This window comes from Chiroxiphia lanceolata, chromosome 19 (genome assembly GCF_009829145.1).
Source record: "Chiroxiphia lanceolata isolate bChiLan1 chromosome 19, bChiLan1.pri, whole genome shotgun sequence".
NCBI classification, from domain to species: domain Eukaryota; kingdom Metazoa; phylum Chordata; class Aves; order Passeriformes; family Pipridae; genus Chiroxiphia; species Chiroxiphia lanceolata.
In genome coordinates, this window is record NC_045655.1 from 2,449,179 (window position 1) to 2,466,502 (window position 17,324).

At 63.8% G+C, this 17,324-nt stretch overlaps 1 protein-coding gene across 3 annotated transcripts; it reads left to right on the top strand.

The window, feature by feature from the left end:
• The first annotated feature begins 426 nt into the window (after window positions 1-426).
• On the top strand, window positions 427-17,324 carry USP43 (ubiquitin specific peptidase 43). Of its 3 annotated transcripts, none has more exons than XM_032706982.1 (15): window positions 427-927; window positions 3,665-3,805; window positions 6,961-7,058; window positions 8,564-8,656; window positions 9,684-9,819; window positions 9,901-10,024; window positions 10,781-10,943; window positions 11,065-11,176; window positions 12,051-12,154; window positions 12,535-12,612; window positions 12,700-12,829; window positions 12,991-13,339; window positions 14,085-14,234; window positions 15,728-15,838; window positions 15,912-17,324. In XM_032706982.1, exons 1-15 carry the CDS (start codon window positions 427-429, stop codon window positions 16,376-16,378), a joined length of 2,757 nt encoding a protein of 918 aa, XP_032562873.1. In that variant the 3' UTR covers window positions 16,379-17,324. The 3 variants fall into 3 exon arrangements, with proteins under 3 accessions (XP_032562873.1, XP_032562872.1, XP_032562874.1); XM_032706981.1 differs by having other exon boundaries at window positions 14,085-14,161; XM_032706983.1 differs by having other exon boundaries at window positions 14,085-14,161; window positions 15,728-17,324.

The following is a 17,324-nucleotide window of genomic DNA, read 5'->3' on the forward strand; positions in this document are numbered from 1 at the left end:
TGGGGTAACAGAGGTGATGCTGGGGGTGGAGGGCTGGGTCACCCCAGGGTGATGCTGGGGGTGGAGGGCTGGGTCACCCCAGGGTGATGCTGGGGGTGGAGGGCTGGGGCACCCGGGGTGATGCCGGGGACACCAGGCAGGCGGGGCTCGGCCGCCCGTGCCGCCAGCGGCAGCTCCCCGCTCTCCCCCCACCTCCTCCTCCTCTCCGCTCCCTCTTCCTCCTCCTCCCGTCTCCGTCTCCCTCTCCCGAGCCAGCCCGGCCGGGGGAGGAGCCGGCCGCGCACAAAACCTCCCGCCCGGCCCCTCCGGGCCCCGCACCGGCACCGGCACCGGCGGCGCCCAGCGCCCGCCCGGGGCCATGAGCGCCGCGGCGGGGCCGGGGCTGGGGCCGGCGGGGCCGGGGCAGGGCTGGGGCCGCCCGCGGCCATGAGCGCGGCGGGGACGGGCACGGGCGGCGGCCCCGGGGGGCGGCGGCGGCCCCGGGCGGGGGGCGGCGGGGGGCGGCGGCGGCGGGCGCTGCGCTCGCTGGGCAGCCTGGCCGGGCGGCTGCTCCGCACCTGGGCGCGCCTGGCCGGGGGGCGCGGGGGTCGCCGAGCCGCCCCGGAGGATGACGAGGGCGGGTTCCGCGGCGGGGAGCGGCGCCGGCCCGGCGGGGCGGCCCCGGCGGCCCCGGGGGGCGCGGGGGGCGATGCGGGACCGGGCGGGGAGCGGCCGCCGGGCGCGCAGGGGCTGCGGAACCACGGGAACACCTGCTTCATGAACGCCGTGGTGCAGTGCCTGAGCAACACGGCGCCGCTGGCCGAGCGCCTGGCGCTGGGCCGGTACCGCGCCCGCGGGGCCCGCGCCGAGGTCACCCACCGGCTGGCGGCCCTGGTGCGAGCCCTCTGGACCCGCGACTACACCCCGCAGCTCTCCGCGGAGTTCAAGGTACCGACCGGACCCGCCCCGCGCGTCCCGAAGTGACCCCGGCCCCCAGCGGCATCCCCAGCCTCCACTGGCGTCCCCAGCTCACAGCGCCCACCAGCACCCCCTCCGAACCTACTGACACCTTTCCCAGACCCCAGCACCCACCAGCACTCCCTCTGAACCCACTGATGCCTTTCCCAGACCCCAGCGCCCACCGGCATGCCCAGCTCACGGGCTCCACCAACATCTCCTACTCCCAGCACCTGCCAGCATCTCCCCACTCTTAGCATAGCACCCTCTGACACCCCTGCCAGCACCCCAGCTCACAGCACCCACCAGGATACCCCCAGCCCCCCAACAGCATCCCCCCACTCCTAGGATCCCTCCACTCCCAGCACAAAGCAGCAGTCCCAGTTCACAGCACTTACCAGCATCCCTCCTCTCAGCACCCACCAGCACCACCCAGCATCCAGCACCATTCCCAGCACCAACCAGCACCTCCTGCTCACAGGACCTGCCAGCATCCCCCCACTCTCAGCACCCACTGGCACCCCCAGCTCACAGGACCCATCAGTATCTCCCCACTTACAGCACCCACAGCACCCCCTGCTCACATCACTCACTCCGCTGCCTCGTGCTCCCCATGGACCCTGTCCTGCCAGACACCTCCCAGCCCTGCTGCCATCACCCCTCTGTGGCTGGGCTGCTGTCACCCGAGCTCTGAGCTCCCGTGGGTGGGTGGGCTCCCAGCCATGGCCACACCACTGGGCCATAAGGGTGAGCCCCCGCTGGCTGTGCTGGTGGGGTAAGGCAGGACAGTGCCCCGGGAGCCCAACTCAGTGGCCTCGGGCCCTGTCACTGAGTGTGTGTCACATCCCTGCTGGGCACATGCCAGTGTGCTGTGGGCCTGCCCCCAGCTAGGGACAGGGACAGAGTGTCAGGCACAGGACAGCACATCCAGCCTGGCACCACAACTCCCCATGCTCAGAGACACGTGTCCCAGGGACATTTCAGCAGGGAGGGACCCGGTGCTGCCGATGAACTTTGCAAAGTGGAAAGCCAGGCCCTGCCCTGGGGTAGCAGCCAGTCTGTATCTGCGTGGGCAAGGTCTGGGGTACCCACTTCTCTGCCCCCCTTTCCAGGGGGATCCTTCCTTCCTCCAGTCCTGGCCTGGAGGCTGGCAGCACCCACCCCACAGGGTGCTTCTGCAGGAGCTCATTGCCTTTAACAGCCCTATAGTAAAGCAACCACCTCCTGTGCTGCTGGGCACAACAATTCCATGCCCTCTGCTCCTGAACACACACATTCCTTAGGCACAGATCAAAAAAAAACCCCTCAGACTTCCAGCCTTTGCTTTGCATTCCCTCCTTCCTGGTGGTTACCTGCAGCTTCCACGAATTTCCACCTCATTTTTTAAAGCAGCCCAAGTAAGATTTTAAAATTTAGAGCCGAGTCAGTGACTCGTTTTGCTGGAAGCCCATCTGTGGTGGCCTTGCTCCCTCTGCTTGTACTGGGGTGGTTGTACTGCTGGGAGCAGGGCTGGGGACAAGCAGAGCGGTGGCCAGAGGGGTCTTGGCTTGAGGTGTTTCCCAGCGATGTTGGAGGTCTGATCCCTGTCCTGGCAGGTCCCAACATGCTGGTTATAATCAGCACGGATGGTGGGGATTTAACTGCGCCACCCAGTTAAAATCCACACGGATGGTCAGGCTTTCTCCCTCCTGGTGCTGGGTTTGGGGCTGAGCTCCTAAAATTGTCCTCTGAGGGGCCATGACCAGCCCAGACTTGGAGATAAGTCCTTGGGGATCCCCCCAACTCTGCTATTTTGGGTGCCCCCTAGGCTTCCCCAGGGATTCACACCGTATGCATCCTACTTTTTCGGGGTCAGGGACCAATCCTGGCAAGTACATACACAGCTTTCGTGGGCTGTTGGCATCTGCTGCTGGCACATACCCTGGGGCCACCCAAATCACGGGCATGTAGCACCTCTGGGAGCTTGGCTGACTCGGCAAGGGAACTGGCTCAGCGCTGGCTTGGTGGTCTGAGATCACCCTGGTGGGTGACACCTTATCCTGCCTGGATATCATCTCAGCCCCATGGCATTCCCAGCCCTGTTTTTCCCCCCTACACCCCCCAGTGAGGGGGGAACCCCCCATAAGGGCATTGCACTGCTCACCTCACCATGAGGTGAATTAATGCTCATTAGCCCAAATACTGTGGCGTGGCCAGTGCTCAGTGAGGGCAGGCAGGGACCACAGGACATTAGGGCCTGATTGGGGCAGTGATGGAGTTACAGGCAGGGAGGTGCTCTCTTTGATGGGGCAGGGGTGGTGTTGGTGGCATGGGGACATGGGCTTTTGGGGCAGGGTACCCAGAGGGAGCATCACAGCATCCCAGTGCTGGGAATTGCCTTCTCCTGGCTGTGACACCGAGTTGGTGCCATTGGAGTGCTCAGGGCAGGTGACTCTGGTGGGTCCCTGTGGGCTGATCTGGCTCGTATGGGGTGTGCCCTGTGCCCAGCCACAGCAGGCTATCCCCTCCCAGTCTCATGCCAGCAGCTGGGACACCACGATGATGGGCATGGAGCTACTGTCTGGTGTGCTGGTGTCCCCACCTCTCTGCTGTCCCCGGGGTGGCCACGATGTCCCTGTAGAGGCAGAATGAGAGCAGGCACTACTGCAGGGATGGGGCAGGGGTGGGTTTTGTGGTGGGTGCTAATGAAGTATCTGTGGCTCACCCCTGCCCTGCCCATCTCTTGCAGAACATTGTCTCCAAGCACAGCTCACAGTTCCGGGGCAACGCGCAGCACGACGCCCTCGAGTTCCTGCTCTGGCTGCTGGACCGCATGCACGAGGACCTGGGGGCTGCCTCCCCTGCCCAGCAGACCCGTGGCCCCCAGGAGGTGGGTAACCCCACTGGGCTGGCTGCACACCCTGGCTCAGGTTGTTTGGGCCAGGTCTGGGAGCGGGGAAGCCGGAATGTCCTGGGAGGCAGTGGGACTGGAGCTGGCCCCGCCCCGGTGTGGATGGGGATATGGATGATGTGGTTTGGTCGGTGTGTGGGTGGAAGGATGGTGGGATCTGGGTGCTGGAAGGGTGAGCAGGGTGGTTGGAGTGCTGGGAGAGCGTGGGGGTGTCAGCAGGAGCATCCCAGTTCTGGTGGGCATCCTGGTTCTTGGGGCTGCTTGGTGAGGAGGAGATCCAGCCCCCCCAGCCCTCCCTGCCTCCAGCTAAGCCCGCTGTAATTACAGCTCAGCAGCTTTGCTGCTGGCAAAATGAGTAATTAAGTCTTCTTCGATCCATCTGTGCTCAGGCATTGCCCTGGCCTTGGCCCTCCCTGCCTGCCTCCCTGCTTCCTGCCTGCTCCTTCCCTGCTCCCTCCTTCCCTGCTCCCCCCTCCCTGCTGGGTGCTGCCTGTTGCAGTGAATGGATTTGTGCAGTTGGCATTTGCCACGTCAGCTCGGCTCAGCAGAGTGCTGTCCCCACTCTGGGAGTGACTCCCAGCTCTACAATGTGCTGTCCCCACTTTGAGGGTGATGCCCATCTTGGGCACAGGGAGCCTGGGTCCAGCTTCCTCCTGCTTGGGGTGTCATGGCTGTGCCCAAGGGTGCAGGTCAGGGTCCCATGGGCAGCCCCTGCCCAGCCTCCAGCCTGGTGTGGGCACAGCTCTGTCCCACAGGGGAGGGCTCAGCTGCAGTGCCCATCTCTAGAGCCTCTGGCTGGGGCAGCCCTGTGGCTCCCAGCCCTGCTTGGCCAGGGTCCTGCAGCCATCCCTGCACTGAGCTGGGCTGTCCTCAGCCCTGCCACCTTTCCCGTGAGTTGTTTGGATACCCCAGGCTCTCTGGGAGAGCCTGGCAGCTCCTGTTGCTCACGTTAAATGTGAGGTGCCCACGTGTACCATGGGCTGTGGTGTGACACCAGCAGTGCCCTCAGCTGCCCACGCAATGCCCGGGGCACCTACCTGGCTCTGAGGATGGGGCCCTTTGTGTGTCCTTCAGCATCCGTGGTTTTGTTTGGCGTTCCCCAGTCTTGGGGGATGCCACCTGAGTGGCACCTGCACACCTGTGTCCTTGGGGAGGGGGTGCCCAGCGGGGGTGGTGGGAGCCTGGATAAATGGCTTGGAAGTGTCTGGATGGAGGTGGGCACACACGTGCCTGTCCTAGTGTTGGGGAGGAGGAGGGTGTGTGCACATACCCACGGATGGGGATGGGGAGACAATTTGCTCCTGGTCAAGCCCATCCTGAGGCTCAGGGACTGGGGAGCTCAGCTGTTGGGCAGAAAGTGAGGAGAGCAGAGCTGGGCAGGCTGGAGGGTCAGGAATACCCTCCTGGCCCATGAGGTGTGTGCTGTGGCACCCAGCGGGCTGTGGGGCCACTGTGGTGGAGACCAAGGCTTGGCTGCTGGGAGGGCTGGAGGAGGAGGTGTCCCCTTGGGTTTTGGGGGTTCTGGGGCCGTGTAGGGCACAGACGTGATCTAGGCCCACTGTCATCCACACCAGATGGACCCCAGCCCTGCACAGATCTTAAGGACACGTCAGGCTCAGCAGGACCTGGTGCCAGCAGATGGCATGAGGAAAATCCACTTCCTGGCCAAATACCTCATTGATTTTCAATCCTTCTCATTGCGACACCAGAAACTCACTGTCTTACCCCAAAACAGCCCAGTCCCTTCCCAAGCCACCAACACTCCTTTCTGCAGCATCTCTTCTGTCACTGGGCTCCGGGGATGCAGTCAGTGGCTCCTGTCCTTGACATGGGGCTCCTGGTGGTTGGCAGGGCAGGGGGCAGGCAGGGGGTGTCACCTGCCCAGGCAGGTTTGGCTGTGTAACACAGTCACATCCCAGTGTCCTTATTCCCTATGGAGTGGAGCAGAAGACTCTGCTCTTCTTGGTGTCCCTGGGGCACATCTCAGCTGTCAGAGGGGCGCTGTGCCCACCACCTGCACCCCCCACACAAGAGCCCTGTGCTGGGGCAGAGTCGGGGTGATGGGTGCTGTGCCAGGAGCCCTGCCCTGCTCAGCGTGGTGGGTGCTGTGCCAGGATCCTTGCCTGGGCTCAGCGTGGTGGGTGCTGTGCCAGGATCCTTGCCTGGGTTCAGCATACGAGGTGCTGTGCCAGGATCCTTGCCTGGGTTCAGCATACGAGGTGCTGTGCCTGGGCTTGATGTGGCAGGTGCCACACTGGGTGCTGTGCCTGGGCTTGCTGCTGGGGAAACACGCAGCAGCAGCAGCAGGGCTGGTTTCTGGGTGCCTGCAGCCCACACCAGCCCACCTGCCCGGGAGGGCATCGTGCCAGCCTGACCTTTGCTGAGCTCCCCTGGTCTGGGGATTTGCCTGTGGTTAATTGGCACCCAGCCGTGTCTCCCCCCCTCCCCGGGCGGGTGCATGCCCAGGAATGTGCACACCTGCTCCAGGAGCTCATCTCTCATGAGATGGAGACACACACGGACATGAACACAGACACAGGGACGTGCTGCAGCATCCCACCACCTCACCCCCCGTGCCCCAGCTCCCAGTGCCCATGGGCACGTTTACTGGGTGGGGTGGGCACCTCCCTGCTGCCCGGGGGTGTGCCCGTGGGCACTGGGGCTCCGTGGGGGGGATGTTACAGGGGACCAGCTTTCCCCCACCCCCAAGCTTTTCCCCTGCTGGGGTGCTGCTATGGCTCACCCAGGATTTCCCTCCCGGAGCTTTTCAGCTGGGCTTGAATGCAATCCCAGCTCCAGTTCCTCAGTGTCCAGGAGCTCTGGACACTGGGGCTGCTTTGGGTGGCCCTTGGGGGTCCACCACTACAGACCCTTCATTAACCCGTTGTGCCCTGCGCTGCTGGTGGATGGAATGTACCCCAAAGATTCCCCAGGAGAAGGTGGACAGGCAGCCTGGAAGGCACAGCAGTGCCAGGCAGGCAGGTGCCAGGGTCACTTTGGCATCACCTCCAGCCCTTCCTCGTGCCATGGGGACACCAAAACTGGCCTTGGTTCACTAGGAGATGTCCCCAGAGCCTGAAGGGTGGAGGGTCACCCTGGCACCTCACTCACCCACTTGTCTCTTGTCCCCCCAGCCTGGCAAGGACAGTGGCAGTGCCAGCAGGTCCCCGCCGGCTGCCCAGCACCCCCGGGGGCAGAGCTTCGTGCAGAGCCACTTCCAGGCACAGTACAGGTGAGTGGAGGGCTGGATCCTGCCCCACTGGGGCTTCACCCTCCTGTGAGCCCTGTGAGGGAAGAGATGAGACAGGGAGGTGTTCCATCCATCCATCCATCCATCCATCCATCCCATCATCCCACCCAGCCCAGGCACCGGAGCTGCTTCTCCCATGGGCAGAAAGTGTCCAAGGCCAGGTTGGACAGGGCTTGGAGCAACCTGGTCTAGTGAAAGGTGTCCCTGCAGGGGGGGCAGATGGAATGGTCTTTGAAGGTCCCTCACAACCCAAACCATTCTGTGGTTCTGTCACAGGGGTCAGGATTAGGGTTTTCCCAAGCCTGTCCCAGCAGTCCAGCATAATGGTGTCCCTGCATGGGTCATCCCACATGTTCATCTGTCTGAGACTCACAGGATGCTTGGAGGGCCAGCATCTGGCTACCCTGTGCCCATGCCATGGCAGTGCAGGCATGAGGGGATGCATCTGGCATCACAAGCCCTTCCTCCTCTCTCAATTAATCCCTTGGCCTATATATGAAAAAAAGGCACTTTAATTATCCACCCTTCCCTGTGCCAGAGCTGTGTGCAAAGGGATTTATTAATTTGTGTGGCTGCTTCCCGGGGAGCTCAGTGGCTCTTCAAGGTGACAAATAACAAACATTCAGGATTTTAATTTGGGTTTCTAATTTATTTCCCCCTTTTTGTTGAATATAAAGGCAGGAGAATAAGAAAAAAGTAATAAAAAAACAGAATTAAAAAGAAATTGGTGGTAAGGTGACGGTTGGCATTAAAGGTTCACTTAAGCCAATCTCCAATGGGAGATGGGATGGTCCCTGCTGGCAGGGGGACCTGCTCCCCCACAGTGGCCCTGTGACCCCCCAGCAGAGCAGATGAGTTCTCACTGTCCCCAGGGCTCCCCTGGAGCTGGTGGTTGTTCCAGGCAGGGCCTGGGTGAGGAGAGCTGGTGGTCCCAGGGCTGTGGTGACACCCTGGGGCTTGTCACAGGCAGCTGTCCTTCTGCTGCCCATCACTGCTCCTTCCTGCAGCCCAGCCACAGCCCTGCTTATCAGCAGGGCTCCTGTTCCCTCCCAGCACCCCAAGACGTTGTCCCTGCTTAACCCAGGACATCTGGGGGCAACTCAAAGCCCCCAGGAGCCAGAAGCCACCCTGGACTGTGCCAGCCCTTGGGAGAGGGAACAGGATGTGGGGGAATTTTGGGGCTACGTACATGAGAGCGGGAGATCCCCCAGCCCTGGCATTTCTCTCTAACCTCTCTAGCACCAGTTACTGTGGGTGCCCTTGTTAGGTTTCAGAGTGAGCAGCCCGTGGGGTTGGGCAGGCAGGTACAGGCTGTGGTGCCTCACCCTGGCAGGAGGTTCATGCCAATCCAGTGTGATGCTGGGACCACCTGAGCTCTGTGGGATGTGGTACCCAGGGTGCAGAAGCAGTGACAGGGTGCTGCAGCCCCAGGGTGGGGACTCTGGGGGGGCCAGAGTCTGGTGATGCTCCCCATCCATGTTTCACAGGTCCTCCCTGACGTGCCCTCACTGCCTGAAGCAGAGCAACACCTTCGACCCCTTCCTGTGCATCTCCCTGCCCATCCCCCTGCGCCAGACCAGGTGAGCCCGACCCCCCCCCCAAGTCGTGGTAAAAGGAGAGGCACATCCAGCACCCAGCAGGGTGTCAGCTCCAACCTGAGTCATTTACATGGTTTGGGGGAAATAATCGATGTGGGAGTTGGGGGCAGCACTGGGGATGGATGACAGCAACCCACTGCAGGAGCTGTGTCCATGGGGTGTTTGCCAGCCCAGAGCTGGAGCTGCTGTGTGGGTGGGTCACAGAATCACAGAATGAACTAGGTTGGAAAAGACCTCTGAGACTATCCAGTCCAACCCATGACCCAACCCCACCTTGTCACCCAGACCATGGCACTGATGCCACATCCAGGCTCTGCTCAAACACCTCCAGGGACGGGGACTGCACCCCCTCCCTGGGCAGCCCATTCCAAGGGCTGATCCCTCTCTCTGGGAAGAACTTCTTCCCAATGTCCAACCTAAACCTGCCCTGGGGCAGCTCAAGGCTGTGCCCTCTTGTCCTACTGCTGGTTCCTGGCAGCAGAGCCCGACCCCCCCCAGCTCCCCCCTCCTGTCAGGGAGTTGCAGAGAGTGAGAAGGTCTCCCCTGAGCCTCCTCCTCTCCAGGCTGAGCCCCCCCAGCTCCCTCAGCTGCTCCTCACAGCACTTGTGCTCCAGACCCTTCCCCAGCCTCGTTGCCCTTCTCTGGACCTGCTCCAGCCCCTCCATGTCCTTCCTGAGCTGAGGACCCAGAGCTGGACATAGCACTCGAGGTGAGGCCTCAGCAGTGCCCAGTCCAGGGGCAGAATCCCTGCCCTGCTGCCACACTGTTCCTGATCCAGGCCAGGATCCATTGGCCTTCTTGGCCACCTGGGCACCCCTGGCTCTGGTTCAGCTTCCTATCAGTACCCTCAGGTCCCTTTCTGCCTGGCCCTGTCCCCCCACCTGTCCCCATCCTATGGTGCTGCAGGGGGTTGTGGCCAAAGTGGTCATTGTGAGCAGTGTCAGGTCTCAGCACAGTGCGCAGTGTCCCATGGCTGAGGTGTGTCAGTGTGTCCCCGTGGTGTCCCCAGGGCTCTCAACGTCACCCTGGTGCTGCAGTGCGAGCGCTGGCGCTTCGTGCGGGTGGGACTGGCTGTGCCACTGCTGGGCACCGTGGCCGACCTGCGAGAGATGGTGGCACGGGAGGGGTGCATCCCCCCGGAGCAGGTAACGGGGGGGGGGGGACACACAGGGTGGGGGGACACCCCCCTCTCAGGGATGCTGAGGGTGCTGGGTGCCATCCCACAGGTGATCCTGGCCGAGGTGTCCCCGCGGGGCTTCCTGCGCTCGCTGGGGGACAAGGAGGAGCTGGGAGCTGCCGGGGAGGGGGCTCCTCTCTACGCCTTCCAGCCGCCCCCTGCCCGCCGCACAGGTACCGCCCCCGCCCCCTGATTGGCTACTGGCTGCAGGCCTGCGCTGCTCTGATTGGTTGGGAGTGGCTTGTGCCACGCTGGGATTGGAGCTGGGCTGGGAGGGGGGCAGGAGCAACCCTGGGATTGGTGGGGAGGTGGATCCCCTCTGCTGGGATTGGTGGGGAGGTGGATCCTCTCTGCTGGGATTGGTCAGAGGCAGCTGCGCTCCACTGGGGTTGGAGGAAACGGGATTGGTTTGAAATCTCTACTGGGATTGGTTGGAAACAGATCCCTTTAGCTGTGGTTGGTGGGAGGCAGGTGCGCTCTACTGTGATTGGTGGGGGCTGTGTCCTCTCTGCTGTGATTGGTGGGAGCCTTGCCACTCATGGTCTGATTGGTGGGAACTGTGTCCTGTCTGCTGTGATTGGATGAGAGCCTTGTTTGCCCCTATCCCATGATTGGTTGGATGCGGGTGTGCTGTGCTGTGATTGGTGGTAGTTTCTCCCCCCCCCACCCATGATTGGTGGGAGGCAGGCGTGCTCTGCTATGATTGGTGGGAGGCAGGCGTGCTGTGGTGTGATTGGTGGGAGGCAGGCGTGCTGTGGTGTGATTGGTGGGAGGCCAAGCCCCCCAGGCTGTGATTGGTGGGAAGCACAGGGTGTAGGCAGCACTGCAGGCAGGGGAGCACAGGCAGGGACCCACGATGGGCATCGCATCGCACCAATTAACTAATTAACTAACTAACGAGAGCCCCTCCATGCCCTCGCCCTCCTCAGGGTGCCCCCGCAGCCTGCCCGCGTCCCCCGGGGTGGCCCGGCCGGAGGGGCCACGCCTGCCGCCCGCTGCTGCCCGCTCCTCTGACTGCCTGCACCGCGGGCAGGGCGGCCGCATCCTGCTGCTGCTCTGCAACACGGCGGGTGCCGGCCCCCAGCTCGCCAGGTACTGTCACCTACCCCCTGCCCGTGACCCCGCCCTGCCCTCCCGCTGCAGGACGGGGTGCGAGGTGTCCCTCCCGAGCCGCCTGTGCCCCTCAGCCCTGTCCCCCACTGCCTGTCCTCAGGTTCGGGCCGCCTTTGGTGCTGAGGGAGGAGCGGGGCATCTCCTGGGAGCAGCTCCAGCAGAGCATCCTGGCCCAGCTGCGGGCGCTGCTGCGGGGAGAGGTGCGGGCACAGGTGAGCCATGAGGAGGGACACCCTGTACCCTCCTGGGGCTGCTGGCACCGGCTACAGTGGTGACAGCAGGGATGGAGCCACATGTGGCTGTGGTGTCTCCATGGGTGGCCCTGGTGGAGTTGTGGGTAGCCATGGTGTCTCCATGGGTGGCCCTGGTGGAGTTGTGGGTAGCCATGGTGTCTCCATGAGTGGCCACGGTGGAGCTTTGGGTAGGGATGGCAGCACTGTCACTGTCTGTGGTGACACCCTCGGTGGCCATGGTAGAGCTGTGCTTGGCTGAAGGGTCACCAGGGGTGGCCAACAGTGTCACCAGGGGTGGTTGTGGTGGCCCTGGAGTGGTTGTGCCATTGATGCCGGTGGTCACTGTGGGTGGCCCTGCTGTCCATGTGGGTGGTCATATTTGCACCGCAGGCAGCCAGTGGTGTCACTATGGGTGACCACAGTGTCCCTGTGGGTGTCTGAGGTGACCCTGGGGATTGTCTCATTGTCACTGCAGCGGCCAATGGTGTCACCATGGGTGGCTACAGCATCACTGTGTGTGGCTGCAGTGCTGCCCAGCTCCCGCAGCAGAGCCACCCCAGCCCAGCTGCACTCCCCAGCACCCAGGTGCCACCATCCCATGGGCTCTGGTGTCTCCGTGGTGCCCCTTTGCCCCCCAGCTACCCCACAGCCAGTGGGGCAGATCATCTTCCAGCCCCACATCCCTGGCCCCACAGATGTCCCCCCCTGCCAACTCAGCCCTGAGGACCAAGGAAATCCGTTTTTTTGAGCATTTTTGTGTCCCATGTCACAGAGCCTGGCTCCTGCCAGTGCTGCTGTAGGGCCAGGGGGCTTCTGTCCCCCCACAACCCCATAGCCCCCTCTCCCCTCTCAGGGAACAGGAGCCCTTTTCCGCATCCGCCTGGCTGGGGGCTCGGTCCCCTGCATCTACCTGTCCCCGCAGGACCCCCGCCCTCTCTGCCACCCTGCCATTGACAGGTAAGGGCACTGCAGCGACGGGATTGTCCCCAGGATGTCCCCTCACTCGCTGGGGGTGGCCAGTGGCAACACCATGGATGGGTGCAGTGTTCCTGTGGGTGGCTATGGTGTCCCTGTGCATGGTGGTGTCACCATGGGTGGCCAAAGGTGTCCCTGTGGCTTTCCAGTGTCACCATGGATGGCCAGTGGTGCCACCATGGGTAGCCACAGTGGTGGTCACCCTGCTCCCCCAGCACCGTGTCCCCAGCCCAGTGTCCCTGCTGTGGGTGGTGCACAGGGAGGTGGTGGCTGTCCCTGCCTGCCACCACAAGTGGGCAAGGAGGTGGTCCCACAGGGACAGGGGGTTCTGGGGGGGCATCTCACGTCGTCCTCCCCTCCAGAGCCCTGCAGCTGAGCGGGGCAGGTGGCCCCCCCCACGTGAAGCTGACAGTGGAGTGGGACATGAGCACCAAAGAGCGGTGAGTCGCTTGCCCCCAGGGTGGGGGGGACACCCCAACACTCAGGCCACCCTCCCTGACCAGAATCGTGTCCCCCCCTCCCCCAAGCCTTTTCGGCAACATCCAGGAGGAGGTGGTGCAGGACGCGGAGAGCGTGCGGCTGCAGCAGCAGGCACACCGGCAGCAGCACAGCTGCACGCTGGACGAGTGCTTCCAGCTCTACACCAAGGAGGAGCAGGTACGGGGCACCCCACACCCGTGTGGGCACCTGCTCTCTGCCCACGCCTGCCAGAGCCACCACCGGGACCAAGCCCTGCCCGTGGCGCGGCGGCTGTCGGGGTGTAAGATGTCGCTGGAGGTGGCAGGGGGGTGTTGAGGACGGTGCCGTGGTGTCCCCAGCTGGCCCCGGACGATGCCTGGCGCTGCCCGCACTGCAAGGTGCCCCAGCAGGGCACGGTGAAGCTGAGCCTCTGGACGCTACCCGACATCCTCATCATCCACCTCAAGCGCTTCCGCCAGGTCGCCGAGCACCGGCACAAACTCACCACGCTGGTGAGGTTCCCCCTGCGGGGGCTCGACATGGCCCCTCATGTGGCACAGCGGGGCCAGCCCGGGGGGCAGCTCTTGGGGCGCTGGGCGCCCTGGCAGCCCCCCCTCCGCCTGCCCCCGGGCTGCCCCCGAGACTACCTCTACGACCTGTACGCTGTCTGCAACCACCACGGCAGCATGCAGGGCGGGCACTACACCGGTGAGTGAGCGGGGGCACTGCAGGGGGGGCCACGGGGTGGGCGTGGTGGGCAAACTGCTGGGCAAAGTGTGGGGTTTGGGGGCGCCTCAAAGAGCGTGCTGTGGAGCACGGTATGGGGTTTAGGGGCATGGCTGGGGGGGCCGTGGGGAAGGGCAGGGGGCTGGGGGTGCCCTGCGGGGTTGTGGTGTGGGGTTTGGGGGCACTGCAGGGTTGTGGTGTGGGGTTTGGTGCCATGGAGTGGGGTTTGGGGGCACTGAAGGGTTGTGGTGTGGGGTTTGGTGCCATGGAGTGGGTTTTGGGGGCACTGAAGGGTTGTGGTGTGGGGTTTGGTGCCATGGAATGGGGTTTGGGGGCACTGAAGGGTTGTGGTGTGGGGCATGGAGTGGGGTTTGGGGGCAATGTGGGGGTTGTACCATGGGGTACAGCATGAGGCTGGGGGCACGGGAGAAGGGTGTGCCTTGGGCGTGGCAAAACGCTGTGGGGCACTGCATGGGGTTTGGGGGACATCACAGGAGGGTAGACCATGGACCATGCCGTGGGGTTTGGGGACCATGGGGCAAGGCAGAGGGGAGCTGGGGTGCAGAGAACATAGAGGATGGCATTGCAGCCACCCCAGGGCAGGCACCCCAGCCGCATCCTGCTCCCCCACCGTGTCTCTGCTCCTGCTCCCCACTGCACCCTGGAGCTGGTGGGGGGTCCCAGGGCAGAGCCCGCATCCCTCACCCCGTGCCCCCCTCACCCCCAGCCTACTGCTGCAACGCCCTGGACGGGCGGTGGTACAGCTACGACGACAGCCGCGTGGAGGGGGTGCGGGAGGCGGAGGTGAGCACCCGCAGCGCCTACATCCTCTTCTACCAGCGCCGCCACGCCGTGTCCGCCGGCGGCTCCGGCAGGGGTGAGCACCCACCTCCCTGAGCCCTGTGCCCCGGCACCGCCCGGCACCGCGCCCCGGGACAGGGCACAGCCGTGTGTGCTGACACACACACACACATAGATAGACACACACACACACACGTGGGCCACAGCCACGTGTGCTGACATGAACACGTGGGGCACAGCCATGTGTGCTGACATGAACATGTGCAGCATGACCAAAGACGCTGGCGCACGCGGGGCTGGGCAGCCACGGCACTGCCAAGCACACGTGTGTGCAGACACGGGTGTGAGCACACCACGACCTGGCTGAGGGCATGCGTGTGCACACAGGTAAGTGCATGCACAGCAGAGCCAATTGCATGTGCATTCAGCACACACGCAGCAGGGCTCCATGCACACGTGTGCATATGGACACACGTGCACACCTGTGCATGGACAGCACGCTGGGCATGCAGCATAGCCAAGACTGCCCATGTACACGCATGTGATGCACACTGGCATGCTGTGTTGAGCACACACGGCACAGCCATGTGCACACCCTTGCACACGTGTGCACAAACAGGCAGGTATGAACAGTACAGCCAAGTGCACCCAGGTTTACATGCATGTGCATGGACATACGGTCACACACAGTGCTGACGTGGGGTCAGCAGTGTCACTGGGGCACACACAGGTGTGCTTGGAACTGTGGCCACACAGCACCCTGCACAGCACACGCACCACACATTTGTGCACATGCCTACGTGCGCGCGCACACCCCTACATGTGTGTGCACATGCCCCTGCATATGTACACACATCCCCCTATGTGTGTGCACACACCCCTCCATGCAGGGGTATGTACATGCACATACCTCTGCATATGTACACACACTCCCCTACGTGTGACCTACACGTGTGTGCACACCCCCCTACATGTGAGACCTACATGTCTGTGCACACAGACCTACAACACCTGCACGTGTATGCACACACCAGATGGCTGTGTGCACACCTACACACGTGTACACACCTACACACGTGTACACACACCCCTACACATGTGTGCACACACACATACACCTGCATATACGTGTGCACACACATACATGTGACCTACGTGTGTGCACACATGTACATGTGACACCTACCTACATGTCTGTGCACACAGACCCACCTGCAACACCTGTACACGTGTCCATACACTCCTACACATTTGCACACACACACACACGTGTGCACACACATACATCTGCATGCCTGTGCACACACACCTACATGCCTGTGCATACATCTGCATGTGTGCACACACCCCACACACGTGCACACCCCCCCACACACATGTGCACACACCTACACACGTGTGCACACACATACATCTGCACGTATGTGCACACACCCCTACATGCCCCCGCAATGCCCCCCAGCCGATGTCCCCCCGCTGCCCACGCTGGGTGCCCCCGGGTGCCTCATTGTGGCCCGACGGGCCCCCCCGCTCTGGCCCCCGGCCCAGCGCCCCCCCCGCTCCCCGCAGGCTCCGCCGCCCCCCCGGGACACTGGCTGTTCCGCCTGGCCGGCACCGACCCCGGCACGGACCCCGGCACCGCCTCCGACCCCTCCGGCACCGCCGCCGCCCCGGAGAACGGTGAGGCTCAGCCCCCCAAGCCCCCCCCGCCCCCCGGAGCTCCCGAGCCCCCCTGACCGTGGTTCCCCCGCAGGCGGGTTCGAGGCGCGACCCCCGGTGCGGGGTCTGCAGGGTCGCAGCCTCAGCGTGCGGATCGCGCCCGTCGGACCCCCGGGGCAGGGGGAGCCTGGCCCCCCCCGCGGCCCCCGACGGCCCACCCGGCTCCGCCGAGCCGCCAGCGCCGAGGGGACCCCGCGCCGGCCCCCCCTGGGCCAGGGCAGCCCCGGGGTTGGGGCCCCGCCCCGGATCGTGCTGCCCGAGGGGGACGCGGGTGTCCCCCTGGGCCGGCGCCCCCCCGGGCCCCCGGCGCTGGGGCGGTCGCGGAGCTCGGCCAGCCTCCCCCCCCGGCCCGAGGGGGGTCTGCGCCGATCCGCCTCGCTGGGCAGGGGCGCGGGGGGGACCCCCCTGTCCGCCCGGGGTCCCTCCGGGGCCACGCTGCAGCGGGGCCGGCAGCCCCCCGGTCCTCTGCGCCCCGCGGCCGTGCCAGAGTCCAGCTTCTGAGCTGCAGATGGGGGTCATCGCCCCCCAGCACCCAGACAGGGGGTCCCGAACTAAACTGGGGGCTCCCGAACTGCGGGTGTCCCAGTTCAAGGGTGCCTGAACCAGAGGATCCCAAACAAGGACTTCCATCCTGATCCAGGAACATCTCGACCCGGGGGCATCCCCCACCGGGGCATCCTGACCTGGGCGTCCCGAAACCGGGGCATCCCCAAGCTGGAGGCAGTCAGGTACCCCAGAGGTGGGTTATCCCAGTCCAGAGGCATCATAAGCTGGGGACATCCCAAACTGGACCCTCACAAACCAGGGGCTCCCAAACTGGGGGCATACGAAACTGGGACTGTCCCAAACCAGGGGCTCCCAAATCAGGGACTCCCAGCCTGAGGGCTCCTGAGCCGGGGGGAATCCCAAACCAGGATATTCCGACCCAGAGGCTCCTAACCAAGGGGCCTCCTGAACCAGAGCCTTCCAAACAGGGAATCCTGACACCGGGGCTCCCAAATGGGGCACCTGGACCCAAGGCATTCCTGCCCAGGGCCATCCTGACCCAGAGGCATTCCAAACTGGGGCCATCCCCAGCTGGGGATTTCAGACCTGGGGACATCCCAAACTAGCGTCATTCCAAACCGGTGGCTCTGGATCCAGGGGTATCCCAGCACCGGGCCATCCCAAACCGGGGGCATTTCCCACTCACCCCCCACGCCCCTTCCCCGGGAACAGGCGGGCTGAGGCTCCCCGGCTCTGCCAGCTCGAGGGCACCAGAGTATTTATTGTACCAGGAGAGTTTTATTCAGAGACGCTTTTTGTTTTCTAAAAGGCGACTATTTTGGGGGGGTGGGCGGGTCCCCCACACCACGGTTCTATGCAATACGCGATTCCTCCAGCCAGCTTTTGTACGCGGGGCTCCGCCCCACCGCCGGCGGTTTCTATTAAAGACACGTCAAACAAG